This window comes from Salmo salar, chromosome 05 (genome assembly GCF_965601325.2).
Source record: "Salmo salar chromosome 05, fSalSal1, whole genome shotgun sequence".
Taxonomy (NCBI): Eukaryota; Metazoa; Chordata; class Actinopteri; order Salmoniformes; family Salmonidae; genus Salmo; species Salmo salar.
In genome coordinates, this window is record NC_138295.1 from 94,093,375 (window position 1) to 94,107,500 (window position 14,126).

General features: G+C 45.0%; 2 protein-coding genes across 2 annotated transcripts in view; both read right to left on the reverse strand.

The window, feature by feature from the left end:
- Nucleotides 1-14,126, reverse strand: part of LOC106606141 (RNA-binding motif, single-stranded-interacting protein 3) — a 112,501-nt gene that overhangs the window by 16,646 nt on the left and 81,729 nt on the right. Inside the window, exons 7-8 of the mRNA XM_082974962.1 lie at nt 13,999-14,092; nt 9,909-9,959 (exon numbers count right to left, since the gene is read on the reverse strand). Of these exons, the coding sequence (XP_082831088.1) occupies nt 9,909-9,959; nt 13,999-14,092 (145 nt within the window). The remainder of the gene's footprint in view (nt 1-9,908; nt 9,960-13,998; nt 14,093-14,126) is intronic.
- LOC145879611 (zinc-binding protein A33) lies at nt 208-4,051 on the reverse strand. Its single transcript, XM_082975989.1, has 2 exons — nt 3,362-4,051; nt 208-1,923 (listed from the first exon to the last, which is right to left on the reverse strand). Exons 1-2 carry the CDS (start codon nt 3,794-3,796, stop codon nt 898-900), a joined length of 1,461 nt encoding a protein of 486 aa, XP_082832115.1. The 5' UTR covers nt 3,797-4,051; the 3' UTR covers nt 208-897.

Genomic DNA, 14,126 nt, shown 5'->3' on the forward strand with positions numbered 1-14,126 from the left:
ACCACTGACAGTTCTAACACCACTGGCAGTTCTAACACCACTGACAGTTCTAACACTACTGACAGGTCTAACACTACTGACAGGTCTAACACTACTGACAGGTCTATCTAAGGTCAGTCTACACAGAAGTTAACAAATCATCTGTCCACCACACAGCCTGATCTGACAGAACTCTTATTCAGATCACAAAGTAGTCACCACATTAGATTAGACAGTTTTACAGTAAGTTTCTCTTTATCCGAAAAAATAGTTTTTCACATAAAACTTTGTATTGCGTTTTTTCCCAATACAGCACACTCCTCTTGTAAGAATAACAACCATGATTCACCCTGGATAATTGATTCTTAAAGAATGTATTCTTAATTGATTCTTAAACAATTGATTCTTAAATAATGCATTTTTAATTTATTCTTAAAGAATGTATTCTTAATTTATTCTTAAAGAATGTATTCTTAATTGATTCTTAAAGAATGTATTCATATTTGATTCTTAAACACTGTATTCTTAATTGATTCTTAAATAATGTATTTTTAATTGATTCTTAAACAATGTATTCTTAATTGATTCTTAAACAATGTATTCTTAATTGATTCTTAAACAATGTATCCTTAATTGATTCTTAAACAATGTATTCTTAATTGATTCTTAAACAATGTATTCTTAATTGATTCTTAAACAATCTATTCTTAATTGATTCTTAAACAATGTATCCTTAATTGATTATTTAAAGGGAAGCACATAGCGTAGGCATATTTCAGTCCTGTAGTTTCTGGAAATGATTTGTGTATTATCTTAACCCCCAAAATGACCTCCTGATAATGTCCACTGAACTGACACATGTTTTACTCACACGCACAAGCATGCGCACACGTGCACACGCGCACATGCACACAGGGATTACTTCACTTTCAGAGACCCTTTTGATTGGCAGATCTGAATACCAGGGTTGTTGCCATTAGCCACATTTCCAATATTAAAGTATGGGAACAGTCTCTCAGTGAATCTGACTTTAAGAGTGTAGATAGGTGTCATGAGTTTGGGGTCGTAGAAGGACACCTCCCCTCTGTTGTAGTCCAGCTGCACTCTGATCCTCTGGGGTCTCCTCTTCAGAGCGATGATGTCACCTCCTCCTCCTATGTACGTCCCACTGTGCTGCGATATACACCACATTCCATTCTTTGGTGTTGCATCACGCTCCCGCTTCCTGTCAATGGACTCTTTAGCCACGCCCAAAACCCAGTCAGGATGGTCCCCCACCTCCAGCTCCCAGCTGTGTGTTCCTGAGCTGAACCCCTCAGAGCCAAGAACATTTGTGTACCTCATAAATCGCTCTGGGTTGTTAACGAACGGCTGGGATGTGCCTGGTCTTCTCACACTGGTCAGATCATCAGTCAGAGAGAGACTGGGATGTGCAGTGTTTGGGTCCAGAATCACAGGAGTGTATTTGAGGATCCCCTGCATCTTCTCCCAGACTCTGAACTGCAGGTTTCCCAGGTGTTTGGCCTCGTCTATCAGAGCTCCTGAGACCAGCTGTGGATACAGCAGTAAGTACTGGGATCTTTCCTTTGTGGTCTTGAAGTTCTGCAGGAATGAGATGTCTTCAGCTTTCAGCTCCTCCTCTATGGTTCTGATTGCGTCTGAAAGTGATGATATCTTTCTGCTCATCTCTTCAATCTTCTTTTTCATCATCTGACTCTTCTGCTCCTCTTCCTCCCTCAGTGCTGCTATCCTGGCTGCCTCTTCATCTCGTAGAAACTGGTGAAGCTTCTTAAACTCGTAGTTAATCTGTTTCTCTGTGTGCTGAACCTGACTTTGAATGTGTTCTGCTGTTTTATCACAGGTTAGTTTAATGTCATTAAAGAGCTCTAGGTTCTTCTGTAAGGGCTTCAGGGCAGTGTGCAGTTCCTCCTTAACCTGTTGGGTCTAGGGGGCAGCATTTGCACGTCTGGATAAAAAAAATGTACCCGATTTAATCTGGTTACTAATCCTACCCAGTAACTAGAATATGCATATACTTATTATATATGGATAGAAAACACTCTAAAGTTTCCAAAACTGTTTGAATGGTGTCTGTGAGTATAACAGAACTCATTTGGCAGGCAAAACCCTGAGACATTTTCTGACAGGAAGTGGATACCTGATGTGTTGTATTGACTTTAAACCTATCCCATTGAAAAACACAGGGGTTTAGGAATATTTTGGCACTTCCTATTGCTTCCACTAGATGTCACCAGCCTTTACAAAGTGTTTTGAGTCTTCTGGAGGGAGATCTGACCGAACAAGAGCCATGGAACGGTGATGTCCCATTAGACACCTGGCGCGCTACTTCATGTTGGGTACCCTCGTTCCAATACGTTATAAAAGAGTATGCATTCGTCCACCTTGAATATTATTCATGTTCTGGTTAAAAAAGGCCCTAATGATTTATGCTATACAACGTTTGACATGTTTGAACGAACGGAAATATATTTTTTCCCCTCGTTCATGACGAGAAGTCCGGCTGGCTTACATCATGTGCTAACGAGACGGAGATTTTTGGACATAAATGATGAGCTTTTTTGAACAAAACTACATTCGTTATGGACCTGTGATACCTGGAAGTGACATCTGATGAAGAGAATCAAAGGTAATGGATTATTTACATAGTATTTTCGATTTTAGATCTCCCCAACATGACGTCTAGTCTGTATCGCAACGCGTATTTTTCTGGTCGCAGTGCTCAGATTATTGCAAAGTGTGATTTCCCAGTAAGGTTATTTTTAAATCTGGCAAGTTGATTGCGTTCAAGAGATGTAAATCTATAATTCTTTAAATGACAATATAATATTTTACCAATGTTTTCTAATTTTAATTATTTAATTTCTGACGCTGACTTGACTGCCGGTTATTGGAGGGAAACGATTTCCTCAACATCAATGCCATAGTAAAACGCTGTTTTTGTATATAAATATGAACTTGATAGAACTAAAAATGCATGCATTGTCTAACATAATGTCCTAGGAGTGTCATCTGATGGAGATTGTAAAAGGTTAGTGCATCATTTTAGCTGGTTTTATGGTTTTGGTGACCCTGTCTTTGACTTGACAAAACATTACACACAACTCTTGTAAATGTACTGTCCTAACATACTCTAAATTTATGCTTTCGCCGTAAAACCTTTTTGAAATCGTAAAACGTGGTTAGATTAAGGAGATGTTTATCTTTCAAATGGTGTAACATAGTTGTATTTTTGAAAAATTTGAATTTTGACATTTATTTGGATTCAAATTTGCCGCTCTTGAAATGCACCTGCTGTTGATGGAGTGCACCACGGGTGGCACGCTAGCGTCCCACCTAGCCCCAAGAGGTTAAGCTCCTGGACAACCTCATCTACAGGGACACAGTCATGAGATTTATGTACCTTTGAATCGCGACACACCAAGCAGATAGGCTGTTTATCCTTCAGACAGAAGAGTTTGAATTTCTCACTGTGCAGACTGCAGAGCACCTCAGACTCAGCTGAAGCTCTCTGACTCCCCTCCTGTATCTCAGACCCAACTGAAGCTCTCTTGCTTCTCTCCTGTAAGAAGGCTTCACATGCGTCATTTAACGCCAGGTTACGAGGAGGTTGAGTCGTAGCTATAGGAAATCTTCTCCTACAAACTGGACATTTCCAAGGTTTCTTATCCGCCCAGTATTCCTGCTGACAGACTTTACAGAAGCTGTGGCCACATGCCAGGATGACAGGATCCTTGAAGATGTCACAGCAGATAGGACAGGAGAATCTGTCTTCTGGTAGAGATGATCCGGATGCCATTATCTCACACCGCTCCTCTCCCTGTTCTGTAACAGCTTCTGTACTTTACTCTCCACAGCTTCCACTTTTCAAGGGAAAGTAATCCACTCAAATACAGTCCCAAATCCCCCCCCCCCCCTCCCCCCCAAAAAAGGTGAAGCTGCACTTGGAGATGACAGTTCTGACAACGATATGTCCTTCTAAAATCTCTCTGTCTTACCACATGAATCCCCCCCCCCCAAAAAACCCCATTGTGGATTCAGCTAGAGCGGAACACCGTAGAGCTCAACGTGTAACAGTAGTGAGCTGTACTCAGCTTGCCCTCAGCGTTTACAGACAACCAAGAGTGGTTAGACAGGTAAGTTGTGTGTTTCAGTTTGATGCCAACAAAGCCCTGATCAGCCAATCAGCGATGACATTTTGAGAGGTCGTTTACATTTTGGGTTATCAAGAAACCTTTATATCATGCAGGAAAAAGGATTGGTTGAACTTGTGTAGTGGTGTAACTATAGGAGAATGACTGGAATGTAATAGCTGGTTTTACATATAATGACTAAGGTTTTTTTAATTGTATCGGTCAGTGCCCCTCAAAACTTACAGGGAGTGATCACACCTCTGTTGGTACTAGTGACAACAACAAACAGTAACTCCCTGTTGACACCACAGTAAGCTGGGTGGCTTGGTTCTCCTATCCTTACTGGGACCGAAAATCCTCAAAAGTCCCCACAAGTATGGTAAAACAAGGAAAATATGCTCTCTCCTGGGGCCATTTCATACGTCCCCATGAGGAGAAAGGCTATTTTAAACTTAGGGGTTTGGATTAGGGTTAGGGTTACGGTTAGGGTAAGGGTTTAGTGGTTAGGTTCAGGGTTACAGGTCAGGGTAAGGGTTATTTTAAGGGTTAGGTTTAGGGTTAAGGGTTAGGGTAAGGGGGTTAGGTTTAGGGTTAGGTTTAGGGTTAGGGTAAGGGTTAGGGTTATGGGTTAGGTTTAGGGTTATAGGTTAGGGTAAGGGTTAGGTTTAGGGTTAGGTTTAGGGTTAGGGTAAGGGTTAGGGTTATGGGTTAGGTTTAGGGTTATAGGTTAGGGTAAGGGTTAGGTTTAGGGTTAGGTTTAGTATAGGTTAGGGGAAGGGTTATTTTAAGGGTTAGGTTTAGGGTTAAGGGTTAGGTTTAGGGTTAAGGGTTAGGTTTAGGGTTATAGGTTAGGGAAAATAGGATTTTGAATGGAAATACATGTTAGGGTCCCCAGAAGGATAGAAACTGTAGGGAGCTGGAAGTGGCACAGTACTGTTTATTTCTGTCAAGTACCGATAGTTAACATTTATATTTACATTTTAGTCATTTAGCAGACGCTCTTATCCAGAGCGACTTACAGTAGTGAATGCATACATTTCATTTCATGCATTTAATGTTTTTTTTTTTGTACTGTTAACAAGAACAAGCTCTCAGGATGTCTGGAATCAAACCTATTTACCACACACACACACACACACACACACACACACACACACACACACACACACACACACACACACACACACACACACAGGAAGCAGAAGGAGATGATTCAGAATGAAGCAGCACCTGTGTTAACTAAGACCAGAGGTAGATCACATGACACCTAGACCAGAGGTAGATCACATGACACCTAGACCAGAGGTAGATCACATGACACCTAGACCAGAGGTAGATCACATGACACCTAGACCAGAGGTAGATCACATGACACCTAGACCAGAGGTAGATCACATGACACCTAGACCAGAGGTAGATCACATGACACCTAGACCAGAGGTAGATCACATGACACCTAGACCAGAGGTAGATCACATGACACCAAGACCAGAGGTAGATCACATGACACCTAGACCAGAGGTAGATCACATGACACCAAGACCAGAGGTAAACCACATGACACCTAGACCAGAGGTAGATCACATGACACCTAGACCAGAGGTAGATCACATGACACCTAGACCAGAGGTAGATCACATGACACCTAGACCAGAGGTAGATCACATGACACCTAGACCAGAGGTAGATCACATGACACCTAGACCAAAGGTAGACCACATGACACCTAGACCAGAGGTAGATCACATGACACCTAGACCAGAGGTAGATCACATGACACCTAGACCAAAGGTAGATCACATGACACCTAGACCAGAGGTAGATCACATGACACCAAGACCAGAGGTAGATCACATGACACCAAGACCAGAGGTAGATCACATGACACCTAGACCAGAGGTAGATCACATGACACCTAGACCAGAGGTAGATCACATGACACCTAGACCAGAGGTAGATCACATGACACCTAGACCAGAGGTAGATCACATGACACCTAGACCAGAGGTAGATCACATGACACCAAGACCAGAGGTAGATCACATGACACCTAGACCAGAGGTAGATCACATGACACCTAGACCAGAGGTAGATCACATGACACCTAGACCAGAGGTAGATCACATGACACCTAGACCAGAGGTAGATCACATGACACCTAGACCAGAGGTAGATCACATGACACCTAGACCAGAGGAAGATCACATGACAAGACCAGAGGAAGTCTCATCAGGCCAGGATCCTAGTGGCTGAAGGAAGTCTCGCCAGGACCATAGTGGCTGAAGGAAGTCTCAGCAGGCCAGGACCATAGTGGCTGAAGGAAGTCTCACCAGGCCAGGACCATAGTGGCTGAAGGAAGTCTCACCAGGCCAGGATCATAGTGGCTGAAGGAAGTCTCACCAGGCCAGGACCATAGTGAATGAAGGAAGTCTCACCAGGCCAGGACCATAGTGGCTGAAGGAAGTCTCACCAGGCCAGGATCATAGTGGCTGAAGGAAGTCTCACCAGGCCAGGATCATAGTGGCTGAAGGAAGTCTCACCAGGCCAGGACCATAGTGGCTGAAGGAAGTCTCAGCAGGCCAGGACCATAGTGGATGAAGGAAGTCTCGCCAGGACCATAGTGGCTGAAGGAAGTCTCACCAGGCCAGGATCATAGTGGCTGAAGGAAGTCTCACCAGGCCAGGACCATAGTGGCTGAAGGAAGTCTCACCAGGCCAGGATCATAGTGGCTGAAGGAAGTCTCACCAGGCCAGGACCATAGTGAATGAAGGAAGTCTCACCAGGCCAGGATCATAGTGGCTGAAGGAAGTCTCACCAGGCCAGGATCCTAGTGGCTGAAGGAAGTCTCACCAGGCCAGGATCCTAGTGGCTGAAGGAAGTCTCACCAGGCCAGGACCATAGTGAATGAAGGAAGTCTCACCAGGCCAGGACCATAGTGGCTGAAGGAAGTCTCACCAGGCCAGGACCATAATGGCTGAAGGAAGTCTCACCAGGCCAGGACCATAGTGGCTGAAGGAAGTCTCACCAGGCCAGGACCATAGTGGCTGAAGGAAGTCTCACCAGGCCAGGACCATAGTGGCTGAAGGAAGTCTTAACAAGGTGAACTATGTAAACCAGTTACAGCAGCAGGAGGTAAACACTGAGGTAAGTGGACACTAGATGTGAAAAGTAGCATGCTGCTACTGCTGCATAGTAGCACCTTTCTCTCTCTCACTCTCACTCTCACTCACACACACACACACACACACACACACACACACACACACACACACACACACACACACACACACACACACACTCACACACACACACACACACATTATGGCTGCAATTGTCATTTGACCAGTAGGGGGCAGGCTTTCATTGTTGATGTGGCTGTATAAAGCAGTCCAGTATAGGCCTGTGCTGTAATCCTTCATCTCCCCTGTCCAGTTCCATTCCTCCATGTTGGGTTCATGTTCAGTTCCCATGCTCCACCCAAGCCCCTCCCTGCTCCACCTTAGCCCCAAACCCCTCACTGTGACTGGGCTACAGACAGACAGATTCCAGGTCACAGCTGCTCTGTTCTGTTATAGCAGACTGGAAGGCTGACTACATCAGTACTACAGCTGACTACATCAGTACTACAGCAGACTACATCACTACTACATCAGTACTACATCAGTACTACAGCTGACTACATCAGTACTACCGCTGACTACATCAGTACTACCGATGACTACATCAGTACTACCGATGACTACATCAGTACTACCGATGACGACATCACGACTACATCAGTACTACATCAGTACTACCTCAGTACTACAGCTGACTACCTCAGTACTACAGCTGACTACATCAGTACTACCGCTGACTACATCAGTACTACCGCTGACTACATCAGTACTACATCAGTACTACCTCAGTACTACAGCTGACTACCTCAGTACTACAGCTAACTACATCAGTACTACCGCTGACTACATCAGTACTACCGCTGACTACATCAGTACTACATCAGTACTACCTCAGTACTACAGCTGACTACCTCAGTACTACAGCTGACTACATCAGTACTACCGCTGACTACATCAGTACTACCGCTGACTACATCAGTACTACCGCTGACTACCTCAGTACTACCGCTGACTACCTCAGTACTACCGCTGACTACCTCAGTACTACAGCTGACTACCTCAGTACTACAGCTGACTACCTCAGTACTACAGCTGACTACCTCAGTACTACAGTTGACTACCTCAGTACTACAGCTGACTACCTCAGTACTACAGCTGACTACCTCAGTACTACAGCTGACTACATCAGTACTACAGCTGACTACATCAGTACTACAGCTGACTACATCAGTACTACAGCAGACTACATCAGTACAACAGCAGACTACATCAGTACTACAGCTGACTACATCAGCACTACAGTTGACTACATCAGTACTACAGCTGACTACATCAGTAGTACAGCTGACTACATCAGTACTACAGTTGACTACATCAGTACTACAGCTGACTACATCAGTACTACAGTTGACTACATCAGTACTACAGTTGACTACCTCAGTACTACAGCTGACTACCTCAGTACTACAGCTGACTACATCAGTACTACAGCTGACTACATCAGTACTACAGTTGACTACATCAGTACTACAGTTGACTACATCAGTACTACAGCTGACTACATCAGTACTACAGCTGACTACATCAGTACTACAGCTGACTACATCAGTACTACAGCTGACTACATCAGTACTACCGCTGACTACATCAGTACTACCGCTGACTACATCAGTACTACCGCTGACTACCTCAGTACTACCGCTGACTACCTCAGTACTACCGCTGACTACCTCAGTACTACAGCTGACTACCTCAGTACTACAGCCGACTACCTCAGTACTACAGCTGACTACCTCAGTACTACAGTTGACTACCTCAGTACTACAGCTGACTACCTCAGTACTACAGCTGACTACCTCAGTACTACAGCTGACTACATCAGTACTACAGCTGACTACATCAGTACTACAGCTGACTACATCAGTACTACAGCAGACTACATCAGTACTACAGCAGACTACATCAGTACAACAGCAGACTACATCAGTACTACAGCTGACTACATCAGCACTACAGTTGACTACATCAGTACTACAGCTGACTACATCAGTAGTACAGCTGACTACATCAGTACTACAGTTGACTACATCAGTACTACAGCTGACTACATCAGTACTACAGTTGACTACATCAGTACTACAGTTGACTACCTCAGTACTACAGCTGACTACCTCAGTACTACAGCTGACTACATCAGTACTACAGCTGACTACATCAGTACTACAGTTGACTACATCAGTACTACAGTTGACTACATCAGTACTACAGTTGACTACATCAGTACTACAGCTGACTACATCAGTACTACAGCTGACTACATCAGTACTACAGCTGACTACATCAGTACTACCGCTGACTACATCAGTACTACAGCTCATGCTGTCCTCCTCTGAGGTTCTCACATTCAGGATAAATATGTGAGGGACTGTCCAATGGGCTTTGAAAGCACTACACAAATAAAGTAATTCCTCGCACGCAGACACATGCAAGAGATCACACACACACACACACACACACACACACACACACACACACACACACACACACACACACACACACACACACACACACACACACACACACACACACACACACACACACACACACACACACACACACACACACACACACACAATTGCAGTGGCTGGGTTGTACTTACGGTAGGTTGCATAACATACTGTTGATGAGGCATCCAGGATGGATTCTGGACCTGTGGAGAGACATATTAGGTGTTGGTACCTCAACTCCTCTGATTACATCCTCCATCCCTCTATTCCTCCATCCCTCTATCCCTCCATCCCTCTATCCCTCCATCCCTCCTGTACTCTGATTACATACTCCATCCCTCTATCCCTCTATCCCTCTATCCTTCTATCCCTCCATCCCTCTATCCCTCTATCCCTCTATCCCTCCATCCATCCCTCCATCCCTCCATTCCTCTATCCCTCCATCCCTCTATCCCTCTATCCCTCTATCCCTCCATCCCTCCTGTACTCTGATTACATACTCCATCCCTCTATCCCTCTATCCTTCCATCCATCCCTCCATCCCTCCATTCCTCTATCCCTCCATCCCTCTATCCCTCTATCCCTCTATCCCTCCATCCCTCCTGTACTCTGATTACATACTCCATCCCTCCATCCCTCCATCCCTCCATCCCTCTATCCCTCCATCCATCCCTCCATCCCTCTATCCCTCTATCCCTCTATCCTTCTATCCTTCCATCCATCCCTCCATCCCTCTATCCCTCTATCACTCTATCCCTCCATCCCTCCATCCCTCTATTCCTCTATCCCTCCATCCCTCTATCCCTCTATCCCTCTATCCTTCCATCCCTCCATCCTTCCATCCCTCCCTCCATCCCTCCATCCCTCCATTCCTCCATCCCTCCATCCCTCTATCACTCCATCCCTCTATCACTCCATCCTTCCATCCTTCCATCCCTCCATCCTTCCATCCCTCCATCCCTCTATCTCTCCATTCCTCTATCCCTCCATCCCTCCATCCCTCCATCCATCCATCCCTCCATCCTTCCATCCCTCCATCCTTCCATCCTTCCATCCCTCCATTCCTCCATTCCTCTATTCCTCCATTCCTCCATCCCTCTATCCCTCTATCCATCCATCCCTCCATCCCTCTATCCCTCTATCCCTCCATCCCTCTATCCTTCCATCCCTCCATCCCTCTATTCCTCCATCCCTCCATCCCTCTATCCCTCCATCCCTCCATCCCTCCATCCCTCTATCCCTCTATCCTTCCATTCTTCTATCCCTCTATCCCTCTATCCCTCCATCCTTCCATCCTTCCATCCTTCCATCCTTCCATCCCTCCATCCTTCCATCCCTCTATCACTCCTTCCTTCCGTCCCTCCATCCCTCCGTCCCTCCATCCCTCTATCCCTCTATCCCTCTATCCCTCCATTCTTCTATCCCTCTATCCCTCTATCCCTCCATCCTTCCATCCTTCCATCCCTCCATTCCTCCATCCCTCCATCCCTCCATTCCCTCCATTCCCTCCATCCTTCCATCCCTCCATCCCTCTATCACTCATCCCTCTATCCTTCCATCCTTCCATCCTTCCATCCCTCCATCCCTCTATTCCTCCATCCCTCCATCCCTCTATCCCTCTATCCCTCCATCCCTCCATCCCTCTATCCCTCTATCCCTCTATCCTTCCATCCTTCCATCCCTCCATTCCTCCATCCCTCCATCCCTCCATTCCCTCCATTCCCTCCATCCTTCCATCCCTCCATCCCTCTATCACTCATCCCTCTATCCTTCCATCCTTCCATCCTTCCATCCCTCCATCCCTCTATCCCTCTTTCCCTCTTTCCCTCTTTCCCTCCCTCCATCCCTCCATCCTTCTATCCCTCTATCCCTCCATCCTTCTATCCCTCCATCCCTCCATCCCTCTATCCCTCTATCCCTCTATCCTTCCATCCCTCTATCCTTCCATCCTTCCATCCCTCTATCCTTCCATCCCTCCATCCCTCTATCCATCCATCCCTCTATCCATCCATCCCTCTATCCATCCATCCATCCATCCATCCCTCCATCCCTCTTTCCTTCCATCCCTCCATCCCTCCTTCCCTCCTTCCCTCTTTCCCTCTTTCCCTCCATCCTTCCATCCCTCCATCCTTCCATCCTTCCATCCCTCTATCCATCCATCCCTCTATTCCTCTATCCATCCATCCCTCCATCCTTCCATCCTTCCATCCCTCCATCCCTCCATCCCTCCATCCTTCCATCCCTCCATCCCTCCATCCATCCCTCCCTCCATCCCTCCGATTACTCCCTCTATCCTTCCATCCCTCCATCCCTCCATCCCTCCATCCCTCTATCCATCCATCCCTCCGATTACACCCTCTATCCCTCTATCCCTCCATCCCTCCATCCCTCCGATTACACCCTCTATCCCTCCATCCCTCCATTCCTCCTGTACTCGGATTACACCCTCCATCCCTCCGATTACACCCTCTATCCCTCCATCCCTCCATTCCTCCTGTCCTCTGATTACACCCTCCATCCCTCCGATTACACCCTCTATCCCTCCATCCCTCCATTCCTCCTGTCCTCTGATTACACCCTCCATCCCTCCGATTACACCCTCTATCCCTCTATCCCTCCATTCCTCCTGTACTCTGATTACACCCTCTATCCCTCTATCCCTCCATCCCCCTGTCTTCTGTCCCATGTTGTCCCTCCATCCCCTAATTTCCCATTCTCCCCCTCTCCTCTCCTCTCCTATCCCCAGCCACCCATCTCCTATATAATAGTACAGTGAAATGAGACTATATTGCTGTATAATTACAGTATAACATGAACGCCTTAGAGAGCTATACTGTTATATTGCTTTGTAATTACAGTATAACATGAACGCCTTAGAGAGCTATACTGTTATATTGCTTTGTAATTACAGTATAACATGAACGCCTTAGAGAGCTATACTGTTATATTGCTTTGTAATTACAGTAGAATATGAAAGCCTTAGAGAGTTATACTGTTATATTGCTCTATAATTACAGTATAACATGAACGCCTTAGAGAGTTATACTGTTATATTGCTTTGTAATTACAGTAGAATATGAAAGCCTTAGAGAGCTATACTGTTATATTGCTTTGTAATTACAGTAGAATATGAAATACTTATAGAGCTATATTGTTATATTGCTGTAAAATTACGGTAGAATATGAAAGGCTTCGAGAGTTATATTGTTATATTGCTTTATATTTACAGTAGAATATGAAAGACAGAGTTATATTGTTATATTGCTTTATATTTACAGTAGAATATGAAAGACTTAGAGAGTTATATTGTTATATTGCTTTATATTTACAGTAGAATATGAAAGGCTTCGAGAGTTATATTGTTATATTGCTTTATATTTACAGTAGAATATGAAAGGCTTCGAGAGTTATATTGTTATATTGCTTTATATTTACAGTAGAATATGAAAGACTTAGAGAGTTATATTGTTATATTGCTTTATATTTACAGTAGAATATGAAAGACTTAGAGAGTTATATTGTTATATTGCTTTATATTTACAGTAGAATATGAAAGGCTTCGAGAGTTATATTGTTATATTGCTGTATAATTACATCATCTATGCAGCAGTTTCATCATTAAAGACTCATCCTTCTGGACCAGAATCACTGCTTTCATCTCCCCCAATATAATACAATGCTACTGCTGTATCCCCAATACAATAGATAGAGATAGAACGAGACAGAGAGAGACAGAGAGAACGAGAGAGAGAGAGAGAACGAGAGAGAGAGAGACAGAGAGAGAGAGAGACAGAGAGAACGAGAGAGAGAGAGACAGAGAGAGAGAGAGAGAGAGAGAGAACGAGAGAGAGAGAGAGAGAGAGAGAGAGAGAGAGAGAGAGAGAGAGAGAACGAGAGAGAGAGAGAGAGACAGAGAGAGAAGGAGACAGAGAGAACGAGAGAGAGACAGAGAGAACGAGAGAGAACGAGAGAGAGAACGAGCGAGAGAGAGAGACAGAGAGAGAGCGAGACAGAGAACGAGAGAGAGAGAGAGAGAGAGAGAGAGAGAGAGAGAGACAGAGAGAGAAGGAGACAGAGAGAACGAGAGAGAGACAGAGAACGAGAGAGAGAGACACAGAGAGACAGAGAGAAGGGGGAGATGTGGGGTCTGTGTATAGAAGAGTCAATATGTCTTATTTGAGAGTGTGTGTACTAAGACATGCCTAACACTCCATCTTCCCACCTCCACATAGACACACTCACCTGGTACGTGGAGACGGGTGAGGCAGCAACAAAGGGAGTGATGGATGTCTGTGCTATCATCCTATTGGTAGAGATGTATGGAGAGGAGTAGAACCTTCAGGAGAGAAGGTGAGACAGAAAGAGAGGAA

Bases quoted from the DNA above. Each gene is read 5' to 3' on its own strand.
- LOC145879611 (XM_082975989.1), bottom strand. From the start codon at position 3,796: ATGGCATCCGGATCATCTCTACCAGAAGACAGATTCTCCTGTCCTATC. The intron at 1,924-3,361 runs GTCCAGGAGCTT...GCTGCCCCCTAG, and splicing joins GTGTCCCTGTAGATGAGGTT to ACCCAACAGGTTAAGGAGGA.